Source organism: Chlorocebus sabaeus, chromosome 14, assembly GCF_047675955.1.
Source record: "Chlorocebus sabaeus isolate Y175 chromosome 14, mChlSab1.0.hap1, whole genome shotgun sequence".
Lineage (NCBI taxonomy): Eukaryota > Metazoa > Chordata > Mammalia > Primates > Cercopithecidae > Chlorocebus > Chlorocebus sabaeus.
This window is the reverse complement of record NC_132917.1, coordinates 26,292,169-26,313,302: the sequence shown is the minus strand read 5'-3', so window position 1 is coordinate 26,313,302 and position 21,134 is coordinate 26,292,169. Positions and strand designations below refer to the sequence as shown.

The window sequence follows — 21,134 nt, the reverse complement described above, 5'->3', positions numbered from 1 at the left end:
AATCGGCTCGTAAGGCAATCAGTTCAGATTAGAATTAAGGAGTCAGGGGTTCCAGGAGTGGTGTCTCTAAGAAGATAAAATGAATCTATCTAGATACCATATTGAGAGGTACTTAGTTCTGCAGAAAGTTTGGAGATGAAATAAAGATAGTCATGCAAAAACCAAAGCAAAAAAACAAAAGTGATTATTAACTCTGGGAAAAACAAAAAGCCTTGCAAGAAAGAAGATGTAATCATGTTGCACTAGGGAACTCAGCTTGAGCAATGTTTGAATAATGCCTATATAATATATAACATTATTATAAACACTGAATATTCATTCAGGAAAATTGTTTTATATTGGGAGGTTGGGGAAAGGAAAAGTATATATAGAGAAATCCTCTTTTTTTCTAGTAAGAGGTCACAAGATAATATCTACAGTGAAAACAACAGCAAAAGGCAGTATTAGCACAGCATTTAGAAGTACCATATAAATGTTAAGCAAAAACCAAGTGAAACAGCAAAACGCTTGGAAACTGCTGCCTCTGGAGAGCAGGGTTAGAGAGGTGGTGTGGGATATGGAGCATTAGTAACTTTGATTGTAAGCCTCACAGTACTATTTGCATTTTTAATCTATATAACTGTATTACTTTGGCAAACATGACCAGCACATACAGGCTGCTACTCTCTTGTGAAATAAAGGGCTGTTCATACATGCACACACGGAGGAGAATATCCCTGGAAGCAGACACACAGACTGATAATAGCTTATCTTCTTGGAGGGCCCTGGGGAATGGAATACGTTAGGGTTGGTGTGGGTGTGCTGTCTGTAAAGTGAGGGGACAGCTGTGATACGGATGCCCAGCTGCTCTGGCTCAGGGAGCAGAAGGCAAGTGATACTCAGGGAGAAAGTGGCCATCCTGGGCTGCCAAGGCCAAGTTAAGCCAGATGAAGCCCTGGTCACTTTTGAATGATTTTCCACTGTGGCCTCTGACAGTATCTTGTGATTTTCCTATGAATATCATAGAGAAATGTGGTCCATGGCAGTACAGTTGGATGGACTTAGCCAGTTAAAAAAGTATTCAAGAGACCAATAAGTAGAAGTAACCTTTGCAGGGAGGCTGGCTTTGTCCAACACTTTCCCACCTTCTTATCTGTGACTTGCATAAGGACACAAAGGCCTAGTCACCAGATCTGCAGATGGCACCTCCTGGGGGTTGGTGGGGGGAGACCTCATGTGCTAGATTTGTCTTGGAGCCAGCCCCTTCCCGATCCAGGGCTGCTTTGGTTTGGCCCTCCAAGAAGAGGTCTGTTCACCCTAAGTTTCCAGCCTATGAGACTTTCCTTTCACATGTTTTTGATCTCAGCAAAAGCAAGGTCCCTTTCCACCTTAGCGTCGGGGCAGCGCTCTCTGATTCTCGTTAAATTGGTTGTCCCAGAAGAAGCCTTTTCCTGAGATGCCTATTCTGGGAGTGACTGCAGACCCTGCAGACCCAAAGAGGGCCCATGTGGCTTCCTGGGCAAGGCACAGCCTGACTCCAGCCCAGACCTCTATGTCTCAGGCGCAGGTCAGCCTGGCTCAGCCTGAGCTCTTTGGACTACTCTGCGTCGCCTGGGATAGTTCCTGACACTCTCCTCGGTGGGGCGGGGTGTGGTTTAGGAACCTGAAGCTTTGCTCCCAACCTCTGCCCAGGCTGACCCAGCCACAGGGCCTCTCTTCCTAGCACCCCTGGAGGCTCCAACACTTTGTAGACTCCACGGCCCTGTCCTGGCCATTAACAGGCACCTCAGGGCCAGGAGGTAGAGTGGTTACAGGTTTATTTCCTGGAAGTCAAAGACCTGGGTTTGAAGCTCAGCTCTTCCACTTAGTAGCTGTGCAAACACGGGGAAGTTTCTTACCCTCACTGGGCGTCAGTTTCCATCCTTATAAAATAGTTGAGGGAAACAGAACCTAATCTCACAAGGTTGTTATTAGGACAACTAGAAGATCAAATCTGTCATTTTGAGAGCAATACCTGGCACATGGGTAAGCACCGATTATGTGACTGCTGTTATTATCATGGTATTATTATCCCTACTTTTTGCAAATGAGGAAATCAGCTCAAAGAAATGAAGTAATTTCCTCAAGCCCACACAGATTGCAAGTAGTAGATCAGGGAACTAAAAGCCACATTTTCAGGCTAAAGAAGGACCATTTGTAAAATATCTACTATCTGCAGGCAGTACCATAGAGCAAAGGACTATTGACCCCATGGGTGGGGGTGAAGCCAGAAAGCCGAGTCCAGGCTGGGGCCTGAGGAGTGGGAATTCGGGCTTGTCATGTTCTTGATCTTGCTGGGACAGTAGAAATACTGAGAAGCTTGTAGAACCTGTAGGTGCCTAGGGCTGTATCCTGGCCTTGAATAAGAACCTCAAGGAGTGGGGAGGGCAGATCCTTTTACAAACTCCCTACCTGATTCTTACGTGGGACCCCGTTGAGAACTACTAAGCTAGAGGGTCTCAGAGGCAAGGGGGTAAATGGGATGCCAGAGAGAGGCACGAAAACCTAGAGTCATATCATGCCTAAACTGGAGGGAGCCGGGGGATGCTGTGACTCTCATTTCACAGAAGGGAAACTGAGGCCCAAGAGGGGACTTGGCGAGTCCAAGGTCCCACGGAGAGTCTGCAGTGGAGTGACCTTCACCCCGTCTTAGGGCTGGCCACTGAGCCTGCAGACAGCCCCTCCTGTCTCTCCGGGCTATGTGGAAGGGAGCCATGGCCCAGGCTGCTGGATTGCTGGCAGGCTGAATGTGTGAGTTTTTCAAATGGCTTTGACTTTTGAGTCCATTAGTGATTAATTCAGGGTTCCATTTAGAGCCAGCTGATCCATATTTGGAGGAGGAGAACATTTTGTGGCAGCCGAGATGCAGCCACAATTCATCTGTGGGCAACCCGCCCACTCTGCAGCCTGGGAAGGCACCAACTCCAGGCAGGCGCCCCACCAGCACCCTCCCCCAGAGGACTCTCCAGGGGGGCGACTCGAGTCTCTCACCTGGAAGAAGGGTGGGCAGCACAGCCCGAAGAACTTGGTTTAGGGTTCAGTCCTCCACTCTATCTCTTCCCAGCTGTATAACCTTAGGTACAACCCTTAAACTCTCTGAGCCTCAGTTTACCCATCTACAGAAATGATGGCCCCTCCACTTCTCCCGCAGGGAGTTGTTGGGAAAATTCGGTGAGATGATGTGTGTGAGTGCACCCAGCACAGAGGCTTTGTCATGACAGGAGGGGGGCGAGGGCCGGGGAGTTTCTTCTCTGTCCCTCAGCAGCCCCTGGTGCCTCCTGGGGAAAGAGCTTTGGTGTTTGTATCTCTGCCTTTAACATGTGTGACCTTAGGCAGATGATTTTACCTACTTGACTTTGAGCTTCCTCATCTGTAAAAGAAACAATGGGCCCTTCCTGGCAAGATTGGCATGAAACATGAAGAATGTCCATGAGAGTTGGCTGCCCAGAGCGGGCACTCCCAGTGGTGCCCATGGTGGGGGCAGGAGCCAGAGTGCACTTGCGCATTGCCTTAGGGATTTAAAAAAAATAACAAAACATTATTTTTTGTTGAAAATTGGTCTTATCGAAAGTTGGTCTGCTCTCTATCACCTCAAGCCGGCAATTCTAACAATGACAGTGACAAAATGCTCCTTTTGACTGGGGCCGGCCACTCCCACTGCCCTTGACCCTTTTTTTTTTTTTTTTTTTGAGATGGAGTCTTACATTGTCGCCCAGGATGCAGTGCAGAGGCGCAATCTCAGCTCACTGGAACCTCCACCTCCCGAATTCAAGTGATTCTCTTGCCTCAGTCTCCGGAATAGCTAGGATTACAGGTGCATGCCACCATGGCCAGCTAATTTTTTGTATTTTTGGTAGACGGGGTTTCACCATGTTGGCCAGGCTGCTCTTGAACTCCTGACCTCAAGTGATCCGCCTGCCTCAGCCTCCCAAAATGCTGAGATTACAGGCATGAGCCACTGCACCTGGCCTGACCCTTGCCCCTTGTAGGCCACTGGACACTTCAGCAGTGACGGCTTTTCTTCCTTCTGGTTAACCTGTGGTGCCCAACACCCACCCCAGTACCTTCCTGGAGAATCTCTCCCCCAACCCATTCCACACCCTGCTTTCTGCTCCCTCCCAAACGTGTGCAGTCCCTAGACCCTAGTGACAGCTCAGGCCCCTTACGTGGTCAAGGCAGCAGTCATGGTGCTCTCTATGAACACCACACGCCACTCCAGCTCCCATCCGTCACGCCCTAGCCCGGGTCTGCACAATGCCACTGGAAGGAGGTTGGCTCCCCATCAGACAGAGTCAAGATATGAACCTGGGCCTGCGTGCTCGGAGAGATCTGGCAGTTTGCCTCGGGTCTCATAGCTAGAGGTAGAGAAATAGGATCCAGATAGATCTGTGAGCATCCCGGCGGGAAACAGGTGGCACATTCAGCAGGGTCTGTGAAGGTGCTTTGCAGTGAAGGAACTGTTCAGAAGGAGGCCCAGGCAACCACCCAGGGACCAGCCCTGACTGCCTCAGGCCTGAGGTGCCAGCTGAGAGCTGGAGCTGCGGAAGCTGGCTGCTAGCCCGAGACAGCGGGAGCACTGACACTGCAGAGTTGTGTGGGGCTGGGGGGAGAGGAGGACAAATTCCCCACCCCCCCCCCCCCTCATAACTCCAGTCCTCTTGGAGCTTCCCTTAAGCTGAAGGGCAAGGGAGGTAGGAACGCTGTCAGTAGAGATCAGCCTCCCAGGGCATAGAGTGCAGTGGGCACACAGAATCTCAGCATAGTTTCTTTCCACTCTCCTGGGGCTGGGATCTGAAGGATATTTTTCTAGTCAGTGAGACGTGAAACAGTGTGTGGCTGGCAGGGTGGGAGGCCGCCACCTACCATCATCGTCAGAGCCCTGGGAGAGCCTCCTGCCTCCTGCTCTACCTCTGAGTCTCCACTCATAAAATCACTCTCCAAATTCTTCACCTAGTTTTTGTTGGTTTTTGAGACAGAATCTTGCTCTGTACCCCAGGCTGGAGTGCAGTAGTGGGATCACAACTGGCTGCAGCCTCAAACGTCCTGGGATCCAGTGATCCTCCCACTTCAACCTCCTGAATAGCTAGACCATAGGTGTGCGCCAGTATGCCTGGCTAATTTTCAATTTTTTTTTTGTATAGATGGGGTCTCCCTATATTGCCCAGGGTGGTCTCAAACTCTTGGGCTCAAGTGATTCTCCCACCTTGGCCTCCTGAAGGGCTGGGATTACTGGTGTGAGCTGCTGCACCCGGTCTTCACTTAGTTACATGTCCCTAAATTCCACCAATCAGAGCCTCATTTGAGTCAACAAACCACATGCCCTGGAATGTCAATAGGGGACTGTTAGTCACTCACTCCTGTGTACAGACTCCTTTCATGGGATTGCTGGCCTCTCAGCACTCCAAGGACAGTAGAGGTTTGACGGCAGACAGGAGAGGAACAGGAAAGGATTAAACGAGGGAGGGTAATTTTGGAGCATGGAGGGGATCACGAAGAAAGGGGACAGCAGGTCTGGGTCAGGGTGGTGGGCTCCCACTGTAACAGTCAAGGTGTGGGTTGTTCACAGCCCATGGGCACAGGGGCACCTGGAGTATAGGAGAGAAACACAGAGAGGGGGCAGGCTGGGTATCCCCTCCGAGGCCCCGGGTAACACAAATACCCTCACCTACCAGACACTGCGCTGACGTTTCATACATCTCCCCTCATTTAATCCTCAGGAGTGTGTGGGGGAAGATTTATTACCCCCACTGCAAAGAGGAGGAGATTGAGGCTCAGGTGGATTCAGAACCTTGCTCGACGCCTCAGATCTATTAAGTGGTGAAGTCAGGATTTCAACGTAAATCTGTCTGGCTCTAGAGACAGTGTTTTTAACCAGCCTGTGGTGACCCCACCACCCACCATCTACCATTTACACACAAACCCTTCAGCCTCCTTCACACTGAACCCCCGCCCCACCGCCACAGACCTCCAAGAGAGGTATCATTCTCGTCCTTTATCCAGATGATGAAACTAAAGTTCAGAAATGTCAAGTGAGCTGCCCGAGGTCACACAGCCCTGCCACAGCAGTTCAGGTTCTGGGATCCAGGCCTCCTGGGCCCCAGGTCAACACTCTCTCACCTCCACTGGCTGCCTTGGTTGCTGGACCTGTAGGCCTAAGAGCCTGCTGGTGGACAGGGACCCAGGTTCAGGGCAAGAGGGACAGGGAATGAGGGCTCATCCTCTCTCAGCCTGAGGCAGAGCTCCCTCCCACTCTCTTACTCTCAGGGATCACATGGCCATTTCACCGTCTGCCTGTATCTTATAACCAAAATCCTCTTGACTGGCATGGGATCCTATAGACAGAGACATTGCTGACAGGGATGATTAGGAAGACCACTCAGTCCACGATCTCCTAGGACCAAGCTTGCTGTCAAGTGGCCTAGCAAGGCTGGTGGTTTGCTGGCTGCAGGCAGCTGGGTTCTAATCCTGGCTCACTCAGGCCCACAAAGTGACCTCTTTTCTCGGGTTGAGGATGGAAATTGGCAGATGGCCAGAGGTGTGGACCCTGGCTTCCCCAAGGTCCTGCTGGCTTCCCCATCTGTAACCGAGGGACTAGACATAAGCCCCTTCAGTTCTGACATCCTACGACAAACCCTCGTAGAGTCTGCTGCTGGCTACAGGGCATATTCGCCTAACTTTCCTCTCACCTGGCTCATCTTTGCATCCCGCATGGTGTGCCTGGCACACTGGAGGGTCCAGGGATGTTTCTAGAAGACATATTTATTACTGTACTTTATTATTATTGATTACTGCCTTTTCTGCAGTAGACCCCGAGTCTCCTTCCTCAAAGAGACACCCCCACCCCTTGCAGCAGAAGACAGTCTTGCTGGTCTCCTTCTCCCAGCCACATGGCCCTCATGCCTCTCTTCTCAGCATCCATGATACCTTCCTGAAGCTCTGCCCTCCTGGGAAGTACTACAAGGAGGCGACGCTCACCATGGACCAGGTCAGCTCCCTGCCGGCTCTGCGGGTGAGTCCAGGATGGTGGGTGGGGCGAGGGCAGCATCAGTGGGACTGGCTGATGGGCTCATGGGTGCTGGAATGGGTGGGGTGGGGCGGGCACTCCATGCTGTGGGATGGTCACCTCACTCCAAGGGACTCCTGATCCTCTAGGCAGGGGAGCACAATGACATGGCTCCCAGACACTTCCTGCATGCATCTGGCCTCCCTCCATCCTCGCCTCGGTCCTAGAGCAGGACCGTGTGATAACTGTCACTACTTCTCAGGTGGGGCCAGGGGCAGAGGGGGCATGAGACCTGCTCCAGGCCTCACCGTGGGAGGTGGCTGCCCCAGCTGGAGGTGCTCACGGACCCTGCTGATCAGCCTCCGAGGCCAGCCTGTGGGTCTTTGGGTGGGCTTCAGCTTGCAGTCCACCCCACGCTGTCTGCTCATTCCTTACTTAATCCTCACCCCAGCGACCCCACACCAGCCAGTTTCCTCTGCTGTCTGTTGTGCCCCAAACTAGGGGAAGTGGTCCTAGGCCAGGATCCCCTGCAAGGACCGTCAGTCCTTGAGAAAGCCAGAGAGAAACCCCAGCCATCGGCCCAGTCCCTCAGCCCTTCTCTTCTCCTCAGGCTGCCTCAGTGGACTTGGGCTTTTCTGGAGGAACTGGTAATTTTCTCAGGTTCTTCTCTGAGAAACCAGGAGGAGCAGGGCTTGGGGCCCAGAGACAGTCCTCCCAAACTGCCTTCTTCCAGCTCCAGGAGTGGCTGCAGGAAAGAAGGGCGTTTGCACTTCTGCTCTTGCAATCCTCTCTCTCCTCATCTCACCCTCAATCTAGCCAGCGCTCCCGGACTGGAGGTTCCTGTTACACAGAGGGCTGGTTGAATGCTCATTCCCCTCAGCTTCCACAACTTTTCCTGGGCTGAATCTCACCTTCCAAGTACCCAGAACACACTCCCACCCTGCCCAAACACACACCCTTGCTATGGGTGGGTCCTTGGCAAATCTTGCCTGGTCTTGGTTTCCTCACCTGTAAAACGGGTAGAGCAGTAGGGGGAGGCTGGGAATGACCATGTGCACTCTAAGACTCCTGACTTCACAGGCAGTGCTAGCCTGAGCTGTCCCTGCTCCCCCAACCTCCCAATCCTTTAGGGACAATTATCTGAGCCTTTATCCCTGTGATGAAGAGGCCCTGCCCTTCCCCCAGGGCAGCCTGGAAGAGCCTAGAGGCACACAATAAAGGACTCTAAAATCACTCCTGAGATTTTAATTAAAATTTGTGCATCGCATTGAGAGGCGATGTCATGTTAACAAATCATGGCTACGTCAGGCTTTCCTATTTTTCATTTGGTTCTTGGCAGAATAATGATTTCAGTTTGTCATTGTTCAGTGAGAGCCCATCTTCGTTTCTGTCTGGAGCGAACTGGGCTCTGAGAGCTGTGGCCACCACTTGGAAGAAGCCCGAGGACACCAGGGAGGAGGAGGCTGGCTCCTGAGGGAGGAACACGGAGGGGGCACAGACATGTCATTCAAGCCACAGCTGCACCGCCCCTCCTAAGTGACAGGCCTATCTGTAGGGCAGACAGAGACAGAGGAAAATGCACAAAGATGGGTCTTGAAATAGAGGCAGGAGTGGAGAAGACAAAATAATGAGAAAAGGTGAGGGGTGGGTAGGTGGGTGGGCAGAGCTGGGAGAAGCTGGGATTCTGGAGGGGAAAGAAATAGAATCCTCAGAAAAGTGAGTAAATCGGAGACTGTGGCTGTGACAAAAACAAAATGGGGAGGCTGTCTTCCTGGCACCCCCCACTTCCTGCCCTCACCTGCACACAGTCACACCCCACGTGTACAAGTGCATGGACTCCACCACATGTACACATGCGCCTGGGACTTCTCTCAAACCCAGGCCATCCGCTGAGGGACCCAGGGCCAGGGCCAGCCAGAGAGGCAGGGTGGATGAGAAGCTTCTGTCCTCCCCTGGGTGGAAGCAGGGTCACCGGTCAGTCCCAGACTCTCTGAATGTTAAGACTGGAAAGAAACTTGGAGACCACCCAGTCTACTCACTGTCAAATGCTCCTCACCCTGATTTTATTCGTGAAGAAACTGAGGTCCCAGGAGGGAAACAACTTTCCAGGGGCTACATGATGGAAGAGTCTGGACTAGTCCTTGCTTTAAGGGAGTCAGTCTGAACTCTGACCCAGGCAGGGCCCCCTATTCTAATCAGGGCTTGGCTGAGCAGTGACCATGTGCCTGGGTCTTCCAGGTGCCACAGAGGGCCCAAGGGGAGCCGAACTGGACGAGTGGCATAGAGGGTGTTGGTGACCCACGGCCCCAACACATTCTTCTCCAGCAATAGCCTTGTCTCAGCAGGGCCTGGAGTCTCTGTTTGGAGCCCCAAAGGACTAAGATCACGGGGGCTGAGTCTGGGCCTGGCGCTATCACACTCCGTGCATGTTACATCCCCCCATCTATAAACCAATATGAATACCTTGTGCTGGGTAAGGGACCCAGTGGAGGTGAGCCATTGTCTTCTGCACCCACTTTTATGCTTCCCCTGTTCCTCTCTTCCATGTCATGGGTGAGGAGCCTATTGGGGTTAGGGGTGGGGTGCAGCAAGGCTTGAGAAGACCTGGGGTGGGGCAGGTGGGGCAAGGCCTGCTCTTCCCAGCAGATAATCTAGGTGCACAGGCCGGGGCTGGGATGCTTCACCTTTTCTAGACTCTCAGACTCCTCTTTCCCCCTGAGCTTGCTCACTGGAGAACAGCTGGGAAGCAGGGTCTTGGCCACATGACTTTAATTTTACTTTTCTGATTTAATCTTAAATGGTTATGATTTTATTCTATTATACAAATAAGAGCCAGTTCATTGTAGAAAAACTAGAGAACACAGAAAAACAAAAATAAGATAAAAATGATATATTAGTCTAGCTCAAGGGATGACTGCCATGATCATTATGGCTTATTTCCTTCCAGACTTTTTTCTGTGCAGATATATACATGTTGATTGGGATCCCATTGATTTTTTTTGTATGTTGCTTTTTTTTTTTTTTTTTTCTACTTGGGTTTCTTTCTTACCTTTCCAACTGGTCTCCAACAGCCAGAACCATCTTATGAAGGGAAAACCCCGAGCCACTGCCCCACCTAGAGAACTAGGGATAGGGCACTGGGCCAGGCCTGAAAGAACTAGGTTTGGATTCACTTGCTAGCCACATGATCTTGGGCAAGTCACATCACAAGAGGAATGATTGGGGTTAGGAGAAGCAAAGCGGGCAAATAGACTTCAGCTAACTATATTACAAGGCTACAGTAACCAAAACAGCATGGTACTGGTACAAAAACAGACATGTAGAGCAATGGAACAGAATAAAGAACCCAGAAATAAGCCCACACACCTACAACCATCTGATCTTTGACCCACGACAAAAACAAGCAAAGAGGAAAGAATTCCCTATTCAATAGATGATGCTGGGAGAACTGGCTAGCCATATGCAGAAAGTTGAAACCAGATCCCTTCCTTATACCTTATACAAAAATTAACTCAAGGTGAATTAAAGGTTTAAATGTTAAACTCCAAACCATAAAAACCCTAGAAGAAAATCTAGGCAATGCTGTTCAGGGCATAGGCATGGGCGGTTATTTAATGATGAAATTGCCAAAAGCAATTGCAACAAAAGCAAAAATTGACAAATGGGATCTAATTAAACTAAAGAGCTTCTGCACAGCAAACAAAACTGTCTGTGCAAATTAGGGTGGGAAGCAGTGGGGAGTGGATGCTGTTTTCCGCAGGTGAAAGGCTGTCCTTGCAAAAGGAAAGGCCTCACTCTAGGTGGTCCCAGGCATAGGTACAGGCAAAGCACATGCAGGTTTCTCCACAATACAAGGAAACACTCTCTAACTGCCAGTGCTATGCACAGAGAGAAGGCGCTCTCTGTCATTGAGGGATGTTCTAGCATCCTTAAGTCTCAAAGAGAGATTGGACTGCTGCTCTGGTGCCCTCCTCACTCTGAGTCTGTGGTTCTGGCCCTAGGACTTGCTCTTACTCTCTTCTGTGGTGTGCCATCTACCATAGTATGTCCCAGACTTACAAAACATTTTGGGGTACATAGTAGGTGTATATATTTATGGGGTACATGAGATGTTGTGATGCAATGTGAAATAAGCACATCGTGGAGAATGGGACATCCATCCCCTCAAGCATTTATCCTTTGAGTTATAAATAATCCAATTACCCTCTAAGTTATTTCCAAATATACAGTTATTATTGACTATAATATCTGTATTAAAAAATATATATATATAGACCATAATACCTTGTTGTGCTATCCAATAGTAGGTCTTACTCATTCTTTCTGGGTTTTTTTTGTACCCATTAACCATCCCTGCCTGCCTCGCCCCCTACCCTCCCACTAGCCCTCCCAGCCTGGTCCCAGACTTTTTATTAAAAATATATATATATTTTTGAGGAGGAACCAGAGATGCCAACTTTCAGTTTTGCCAAGTAAGGACGTTAAAAAAAATGTCATCCAATGTCAGTGACCATCATTTTATTTTAAAGAAATATTAATTTTAAAACAAAAATGTAAGAAGCCTCGAGTGTTTTCAGACACACCCCCTTTTGTCCGTGTTGTTCTCCGTTTGTCACCGGTTGTCAAGAACTTTGTCACTGACTCATCCCTAGTGCTCAGACCAGCTTTTGGAGACCTAGAGCGAGGACTAAAGATTCCTTCTGTGCCTTTCCGATTCTGGACAAAGCAGAAGTCTTGCTTCCCAAAATGAGCAAGGAGAGACTTGCTAGGAGGTGGGGGCCCGGGTGTGCCTGCGTCCTCTGTGGCCGCAAGGACGGGAGCTGCGTGACTCACACTGCCCAGAACACGTCTCTGGAACAGGCTTTGAGAACTGGGCCCCAGGGAGCTCCGGGTACTGATATAACTTGGCTCAGGGGCTTGAGTGGTCTGGGAAGAAAGCTCTGTTTTCTTAACTTGGGTTCACTCATGGAAAAAGCAGGCTTGGGAATATTGGGAAGGGTCTGCCCATCAGCGGAGAACAAGGCGAGAGAACGTCCTGGGGAGCGGGAAAAGCCTGCTGACCGGAATACCCTGCATGGGGACAGGACACCATGCCCCCTTTCCACTCAGCAGTGTCTGTTTTCTTTTTGTCTGATGTATTTGGTGTATTTAAAAGTGTATTCGCTCAATGTTTCTGTTCTTCTAAATAATTATCTTGCTTTCTGTAAACACAGATGAGTATGGCATGGTGTGATTTGGGTTTCCAAGCCCAGAGCTATATTTGCATCCACCGGGGATGGCTGGAAACAGGGTCTGAAGGAAGATCGCAGGGCCTTGGAGCAGGTAGGGTGGAGGTCTGCACACTGGCAGAGCTACCTCACCCCCCTGGCCTCTTCCCTCCTCCCGCTCCGGGATTCCTGCAGGCAGATGGTCTTCGCATAGACCCGCCCCTACTACACTTTATCCCATCTGTCACAGTGCAGAGAGGTTTGGAAACCTGCCTGAGTTGTAGGGAGGTATGGCCAGGATGGCCCCTAAGGTTTCAGCTCCATCTCAGTTTCTATCTATCTTCTAAAGTTTTCCGAGCCTTTCTGAGCCCTGTTTAGAGGCTAGTGCCTATTTGCTTAGAATAGCTTGCAAAGAACTCACTCCCAAGGCTGAAAACGATAAAAAGTCCTGAAATTTACTCAGCCTTTCTAGAAATCCTAAAAGTAGGTGGGGTGGGGATGGTAGTATATTTTTTAAATTTTAATATTTTATTTTACTATTTATTTATTTATTTATTTTGAGACAGGGTCTTACTCTGTTGCCCAGGCTAGCATGCAGTGGTGTGAACACGGCTCCCTGCAGCCTCAATCTCCTGGGCTAAAGTGATCCTCCCACCTCAGCCTCCCGAGTAGCTGGAACCACAGGGATGTACCACCACACCCAGCTAATATTTGTGTTTTTCATAGAAATGGGGTCTTGTCTGGCTGGTCTTGAATGCTGGGTTTAAGCAATCCTCCTGCCTCAGCCTCCTGAGAAGCCGATTAGAGGCATGAGTCACCATACCTAGCCTTAATTTTTATTCTAATTTAAAAAAAAAATTTTTTTAGTTTTTATTATTTGTCTATTTATTTATTTATTTATTTATTTGAGATGGAGTCTCGCTCTGTTGCCCAGGTTGGAGTGCAGAAATACCATCTTGGCTCATTGCAACCTCTGCCTCCCAGGTTCAAGCAATTCTCCTGCCTCAGCCTCCTGAGTAGCCGGGATTACAGGCACGCGTCACCAAGCCTGGCTAATTTTTGTATTTTTTGTAGAGATGGGGTTTCTCCATGTTGGCCAGGCTGGTCTTGAACTCCTGACCTCAAGTGATCTGCCCACCTCGGCCTCCCAAAGTGCTGGGATTATGGGTGTGAGCCACCGCGCCTGGCCTTTTTTTTTTTTTAAGTTTTTAAATCAAAATTATTTATGTGTGCCAGGAGTTAAGTTGCCCTATGAGGGTTGCCACATTTCCCCTTCTCTAAGGCAACGATTTTCAGCTCTTGGCTGATTCTTTCTTTATTTGCCTCCATATCTTTAAAGAGCGCCTCGTATTACCCCTTCTTGATAGTTCGGCCTTTGACTTCCCCTAAGAAGAGCTAAAGCTCTTCCCCTTCCTGACATCCATCCTATTCCTCACTCCTTGTTCCCCTCCCCTCCCAATATAGTTGTATGACAGTTTGGGGGAGATCAATATTCAATGTTTTGTATCATTATTATTATTATTATTTATTTTTTTGACATGGAGTCTTGCTCTTTCGCCCAGGCTGGAGCACAGCAACGCCATCTCGGCTCACTGCAACCTTTGTCTCCTGGGTTCAAGCAATTCTCCTACCTCAGCCTCCCGAATAGGTGGGATTACAGGCGCCTACCACCATGCCCAGCTAATTTTTGCATTTTTAGCAGAAACAGGGTTTCACCATGTTGGCCAGTCTGGTCTCGAACTCCTGACCTCAGGTAATCCACCTGCCTCGGCCTCCCAAAGTGCTGTGATTACAGGCATGAGCCACTGCGTCCTGCCTCAATGTTTTGTATTATTATGACTGCATACACTGTCCAGAGCTGAGTCATGAAATAAGCTGTAGTTAGTTTCCCTTTCTGTGTAGTTTTGTTTATTTTTCCTGGATTTCATCATTATTTTTGCTTAGTTGTCTATGTACTTTTCATTGAATTGACACCACACCTCTGCCAATCTTCTAAGTCTTCTCCAAAGGCATTTAGAAGTGAGAAGTTTCCTGTACATTTCATTTTCCTAGCAAAATTTCTCTTGGAGCCTTCTAACATCTCTAACCAGGACTGGGTTGCTCTCTGAGCCTGGTATATGTTACCACCTTGGGATCGCCTTTCATAACCATCTCAGATTCTTCTCACCACTCTCTTGGGTCTTGCATTTTCTGTTTTCATGTCTCTCCATTTACTCCCCTACTTTTGGTGGAGCACATCCTCTGGTAGCATTCTAATAAAGGGTGCATGGAGGCAAATGTTTTTACAACTTTCATATCTGAAAATGTCTTTTTCTCCTCTCACACTTGACTGAGAATTTACTTATTTATTTATTTTTTTGTAGAGTCCACTATGTTGCCTAGGCTGGTCTTGAACTCCTAGGCTCAAGTGATTCTTCCGCCTCAGCCTCCCAAAGTGCTGGGATAACAGGTGCATGCCACTGAATCTGTCCTTTGAGAGTTTAGATGAAATTGTAGGTTGGATATCATTTTTCTTTAGAATTTGGAAAGCATCACTTAATTGTATTTTAGCTTTCACTGTTGTCATTGAGAGGTCCAAAGCCTTTGTGCTTCCTAATCTTTTTTCATGATCTGTGTGTGTGTGTGTGTGTTTTCTTTTTTTCCTGGAAACTTGTAGACTCTTCTCTTTTATTTGAGTACTCTGATATTCCCAACAATAATTGTTGGCATGAGTCCTTCCCCCTGTATGTGAGGCGCGTGGAGGACCGACTCAGTCTGGAAACTCATGTCTCTCAGCTCCAGGACCTTTCCTTTAATTATTTCATTGATAACTTTCTCCCTTCTGTTCTCTTTGTCCTTTCTTTCTGGAACTCTAATACCCTGATGCTGTATATCTTACATTGATCATTTATTCTCTCTCTTTTCTCTCCTGCTTTTCATCTTTGCCTTTTTGCTCTTCTTTCTGGGAGATTTCCTCCAGTTTGTCTTCAACTCTAATTGGGTTTTTCACTTCTGCCATCATGCGTTTAGTTCCCAAGAGCTCCTTTTTGTTCTCTGATCTTTCTCTTCTTTGTAGCGTCCTCTTCTTTTTCCTTCAAGGTGCTTTTCCCACTTGCTTGTCTGGGTCCTCGGCTTGCGCCTCAGAGGGCTTCCTCAGATATCTGGTCATCAAGGGTCCATGATGATGAGTGAAGGGTGGTTGCTGAAAAGCTGTTTTAAAGCTGAAGTCCCTAGGTGGGATTTACCGACTGGCAGCTTCACTGAAGGGTGATCGGAGGGGTCATTTTGAGGATTCCCTAGAAAAGCGGGAAGTAAAATTCTGCCTGCTAGCATCATAGAGCCGTGTTAGGAAAGAGGGCTGGTGAGGTCTCAGAGTTCAGCACCTGTATGTTTATTCACTCCCCAGTTCTCAACCATGTCTGATGCCCCCCGTGGAGAAAGCCTCTGCTATACTCTCCCCAGAGAACAACCTCCCGTCTTTGGCAGGGGCTGGGGATGGGCAGTCGCCCCGCCCCGTAGTGCTGAGCAGCGGGTGGAGCAGGGCGCGGGGGCGGGGCGGGGGGTGTCTAGAACTCCAACTGCTTTTAAACATTTACAATGGACCTTCCTTTCAGCCAGCCTCTATTTCCAGCGCTACCAGGAGCTCCCAGGCGCAGAGCCTGTAGGGGATTCCGGGATGTAGATCAGGGTGGTGTTGCCTTCTCCGCTGTGGGCTTAGGGTTCTACTTCCTTGCGTCTGCTGGGTCACTTCCCACTTGCTTCTCTGCTTCCCGTGTGTGTCACTGTGAACCTGCTGTTGTCAGTCTCTATGTTTTGTGGGTCATGCCTCTAAGAAACCCCTTTACTTTCATTTTAGCAGGTGTCAGGACAGAGTGAGGTTTGATGCAAGGATCATTCACTCTGTCATTTTACCCAGAAATCACACCTGCCTTCCCAATGTGCAGTAAAACATTACAGAAATCCCCTCCTCATCGTTGCCCTCGTAGAATCTTCCACACACATAGCAGCTGCCCCCACAACTTTCCTCTTCCGCTCTCCACTCCCAAACTCCCAAGCGCTCCAGGAGGCTGGTGTCCTCGGAGCCTGGTCCTGTGCTGCCCTCCTTCCGGTCCCCACGCTGGGACGCCCGGCGGCCAGGCATCTCTGGAGCCTCCCTCACCCCCCGGCCCTGTGAGGAGACTCCTGGGAAATGTCGCTCCTCTTCCCTTTGATTTCATCCCCAGAGGGAAAAGACCGTGGGTAAGAGATGTTTTTGTGGAGAATGCCTGGTGAATAGAGGCTCCCACGCCTGGTTCTCATCTGTCACCCCATAAGAAGTTACTATGAGTTCAGTCATGGGGGTTGACAGGGCCTCTTCTCAGGGAATTCTGGGTAAAGAACAGGAGACTCACCAGCCAGGGGGCTTCACAGAGCTCAGATTCTTGACCCAAGTGCCCAAAGCTGGGGCCCAGATGGTCTTACCCAGACTACCGGTAGGCACAGTCCCTCCTAGAGAGGCCAGTGGGAGATGCCTTGGTCATGCCCGTCAGCATCTGCTTCCCACTTCTTAGGAGCTGAGTGGCTTCCTGGGCGGCCATGCAAGTCTTGGCACAACTCCCCCCTCCTCAAGGACCCAGGAAGGACCTCGCTAGTGCTGCCCTGCGGCCAGGCCATGACCAGGCCCTCGGAGTACCCACACATAGACTCTTCCCCAGCACCCGGCCCGACTGGACCCCCAGGCCCAAGGCAGGCTTGGCTCTCTGGCCCAGTGAAAACTTTGCCATTAAATATGACAGTCTTGGCTGGGTGCGGTGACTCATGCCTGCAATCCCAGTACTTTGGGAGGTCAAGGTGGGAGGATGACTTGAGCCCAGGAGTTCAAGACCAGCCTTGTCTTGACCTCACTATGTTGCATGGTGAGAGCCTTTCTCTACAAAAAATAAAAAAGTTAGCCAGGCATGGTGGTGTGTGCCTGTAGCCTCAGCTACTCAGAAGGCTGAGGTGGGAGGATGCTGGAGGCCAGGAGGTTGAGGCTGCAGTAAGCCATGATGGCACCATTGCACTCCAGCCTGGGTTACAGAGTGAGATTCTGTCTAAAAGGAAAGAAAAGATAGTCCTGCTTCCTCTTGCAGAGACCTGGGTTGGAGGAGTCGCAAAGGCTTTTGGGTTTTTGAGCCTCTTTTCCTCTGGATATGGCACATGTGGAGGGCGTTAGAATATGCCTGTCCACCTGAGATGAGGTCTGAGTGGAGGGAGGCCGTGCCTGGACTCCAGGGATCTTCCTGGTGCATTTTTTGATCAGTTTTGTCAGAGCTGTGTCATGGCCACCACCTCGCCACACTTTCCAAGGGTAAGCCAGTCTTCATAGATGGAGAAACTGAGGCCCACGGATGGGGTGCAACCTACACACAGTAACAGGGCCAGTGAGAGGGTGAGCCAAGGTTCCAACCCAGGCTTCCCTCCCCAGTCTAGACCGTTCCATACTCCATGTTCTGATTTTCTACCGTGTGCAGAGAAAACTCTGTGTCTGAGGTTTGGTCCGTTGATGAGGAGCTGCTTGACCTCCTGGCTCTCATGGGCTCAGGGCAGCCCTCTGGGCACGCCACACTCAGTCAGAGAGCAGAGGATCGAGCAGGAGGAAGGCAGCCGCAGGGGAGCCTTTGATCATCCTCAACCCAGGCAGGGACAGCTGGACCCGGTGATAATCCTCCTCTTGTATTTAGGCCACTGCTCTGAGCCCCTCCCTCACCCTCAGATAGTCTCCTTGGCTTGTTAATGAAAAGCAGCAGATTGGATGTGTACGGCGATTCCACTCTCCAGCCCCAAATGTTCTCTGCCCTAGTCACCGCTTCATGGTTGCAAGCACTTTCACAGTTTGCCTAGTTTGATCCTCACAGCAGCTCTGTAAGATGAAGTGGTATCTCCCCATTCTACAGATGAGGAAACTGAGGCTCTGAGAAGCTAAAAGCCCTACCCAAGGCCACACAATTGCCCAGAGTCTGTCCTGCCAACCCGCCTTCATCCAGCTCCAGAAGTGGCTACAGGAAAGAAGTGCGTTTGCATTTTTGCTCTTGCCAACTTCTCTCTCCTCATCTCGCCCTTGATTTAGCCAACCCTCCCTGAGTGAGAGGCTCCTGTTACACAGAGGGCTGGCTGAATGGTCTTTCCCTCCCAGTTTACCCAACTGTTCCTGGGCTGAATTCCACCTCCTACATGCCCAGGACAAAATCATGCCAACCCACCCACCCACCCACCCACACACGCACACATATTCCATGCCCTTGCTGTGGGTAAGTTCTTGACGAACCACTTCTCTGGTCTCGGATTCCTCACCTGTAAAATGGGTAGAGCAGTGGGGGACGCTGGGAGTGACCATATGCGCTCTGACTACTGACCCCTCACAGGCAGTGCTTGCCTGAGCTGTCCCTGCTCCCTGCACCTTCCAATCCTTTAGAGGCAATCGTTTGAGCCTTTGTCCATGCTATGAAGAGGACCCGCCCTTCCCCCAAGACTTCCGTTTGCTCTTCTGCACATCTCTTCATCTTCTGGGAAAGATAAAAGTCAAGGTCACCATGCGGGTGACACGTGTGTGTGCCTGTGTGGATACATATGTGTCTACATGTCTAATGTATGTACATGTGTGTGGCAGGCGGAGGAAGGAGGAGGAAGGAAGATGGGAAAGAGCTGGTGGCTGGGGTGGTTGATGGCTGAGACGGAATAGCTTTTCTCATATACATCTGGGACGCCCTGCGGAGTGTGCGTCTTGGGTGTTGGGGTAGCCTGGGCTTAGGTCCAGCTCCTGACAGCAGGGCCCCTTCAACTCCCAGTACCCAGCTTCTTGGGCTCCTGTGGCAGGCCTGGGAATTGTCTGATTCCCAAGTCCCCAAGCCAGGCCCCACCCTTAGGACCCAGACGCCCCAGCGGGACTAATCTTCCACTGAGAAAGGACAGAGAGAACAAAGGGCCCAGCCCGGCCTCCCAGGCTCCCACCCCGAGGCTCCACCTCACAGGGCCTGAGGTCACCGAGCCTTTCATCCCATTGCGGAGATGCACACTGGCTCTGCGAGCGCCCTCGGAGCTGGCGACCTCCGCTCTTCGCTCACCCAGGGCTGAAGGTACAGCCACTGTGCTGCATTCAGCTGACCTCAAGGCCAGCTGGTTGCCCCACCTGGCCCCCAGGCAGTCTTGAGATCTGGGTTGTGCCCAGCACCGTGTGGGATGTCACACATGCATCATCTCACTTGCTCCTCAAGGTAACTGTTTGAGGAGGGAGCTGTTTGCCTCATTTACAGCTGGGCAGCAGAGGCCCCCAGGGGTTAAGCAACCCAGCCACCACAGTCACATGGCTGATGGAAATCGGCAGCCTTGCTTTCCAGCGCTCACCCCCAACCGCCCCCCAGCGCTGGTGGGAGGGTCCCGACGCCTGATGCCAGTCGGAGCTGGGAGGGCAACTTGGCAGCTGGCTCACACCCTGCATTTTCAAGCATCATTAGATCTTTTTCTGACAACTTCATCAGTTAGCAGGGCTCAGAATTGGCAAAAATCCTTATTTAGACATTCAGCCAAAGAATTAAGAAGTGGTTTGTTTCAGAAAAAGCTCAGTGATGTAGGAGGCAGTCTCTGTTCTGGGTCGAGCAGGCAGCAGCGGAGGGACGGGCTCTGGCCCCCTGCCTCAGCCTTGCCGCTGCCACCAGGCGGTCTTGGGCTTCTCAGGGCCCTTCTCACCACCCTTCTCAGGGCCTCAGTGTCTTCATCTTCCAAATGGGTGTGATAGCACCTCCCACTGGTGAGGAAGGTAGCGAGGAAAGCCTGGGAAGGTGGGGAAGAGCTCAGGGCTCTAGTTTTAGCTTTCCCATCTGCTGGCTGTGTGGCCTGGGACCAGTTCCTTCCTCTTCCTGGGCCTCAACTTTCTACCTGGACCAAAGGGCCGGGCATGGATGACCCGAGGCTCTAATCTCACGCCAGGGGTGAAGGAAGCCTACAGGGATGGCAGCCCCTCTCCCAGGGCATCCTGGGAGGGAGGAGAGATTCTGTGCCCTGCAGCCTATGTGGTACCTCTTGCAGGGGGACAATGGATGGGTAAGACTTCCCACTGCTCACCTGGCTGAAGTTTGCTCGACCCCTCTTTCATGCTGTCTGGGGGCAGGGGACGGAGAGGCACTCCACTTTCATTTGTCCAGAGCTTGACCATTCCCCTGACTCCTTACATGCCACAGTTTACTGAGAAGCAGCATTCAGACTGTTACTGCCTCCAGTTCACAGAGGTGAAAATTAGGCACTGGGTACCTGAGTGACCTCCCTCAGTCACCCAGCTAGTCTGGTATGCGGCCAGGGCTGGAACTCAAACCAGCACTGGCGACCACAGGGCCAACTCTCCTTGCTTCTCATCACACTTCTCACTTCCTGGGAAGATTTTCTCATCCAGCCAAACCCACCCAGGCCTCTAATTGGTTCTGTCAATGATTCGTGACTTCTCTCAAAGCTCCCAAGAGCAGGGCGCATTATCCCTGCCGTGCAACACTGGAGAGGCAGTTTAGCAGATGGAGGGAGTACAGGCTTCCCGGCAAGTTGCTTCACTTCCCGGAGCCTCAGCTTCCTTTCCTTGAACTTGGGCATGGCAAGCCCCCTTTGCAGGGTCGTGTAAGGGTTCTGTGGCTCGGCCCTTCCCTAAGGACACTGTGCACACACAGCATCTCGTGTGCTTCTCCCTGTGAGGGGTGCATGCTAGTCGAGACGGGAATGATCTGCCCCAATCAGCGAATGAGTAAATGGAGGCTTGGCAGATGGAGGGGCTGCCCGAGGTGGCAGGACCAGCCAGTGACCAACCAGAACTGAGCACCCTGTGGTACAGTGACTCTGCCAGGCTCTGCCTCCTGGGAAAACTGTTCATGTGTCTGAGGTGAGAAGTGAGTCCAGGCTTCTCTCCAGAGGAGGAGCCTCCTCCCTCT

General features: G+C 50.8%; 1 protein-coding gene across 1 annotated transcript in view; it reads left to right on the top strand.

Annotated features, from left to right (window-relative positions):
- The window catches only part of CIB4 (calcium and integrin binding family member 4), a 60,541-nt gene that overhangs the window by 4,805 nt on the left and 34,602 nt on the right, over positions 1-21,134 (top strand). Inside the window, exon 3 of the mRNA XM_073022866.1 lies at positions 6,931-7,027. Coding sequence (XP_072878967.1) covers positions 6,931-7,027 — 97 coding nt within the window. The remainder of the gene's footprint in view (positions 1-6,930; positions 7,028-21,134) is intronic.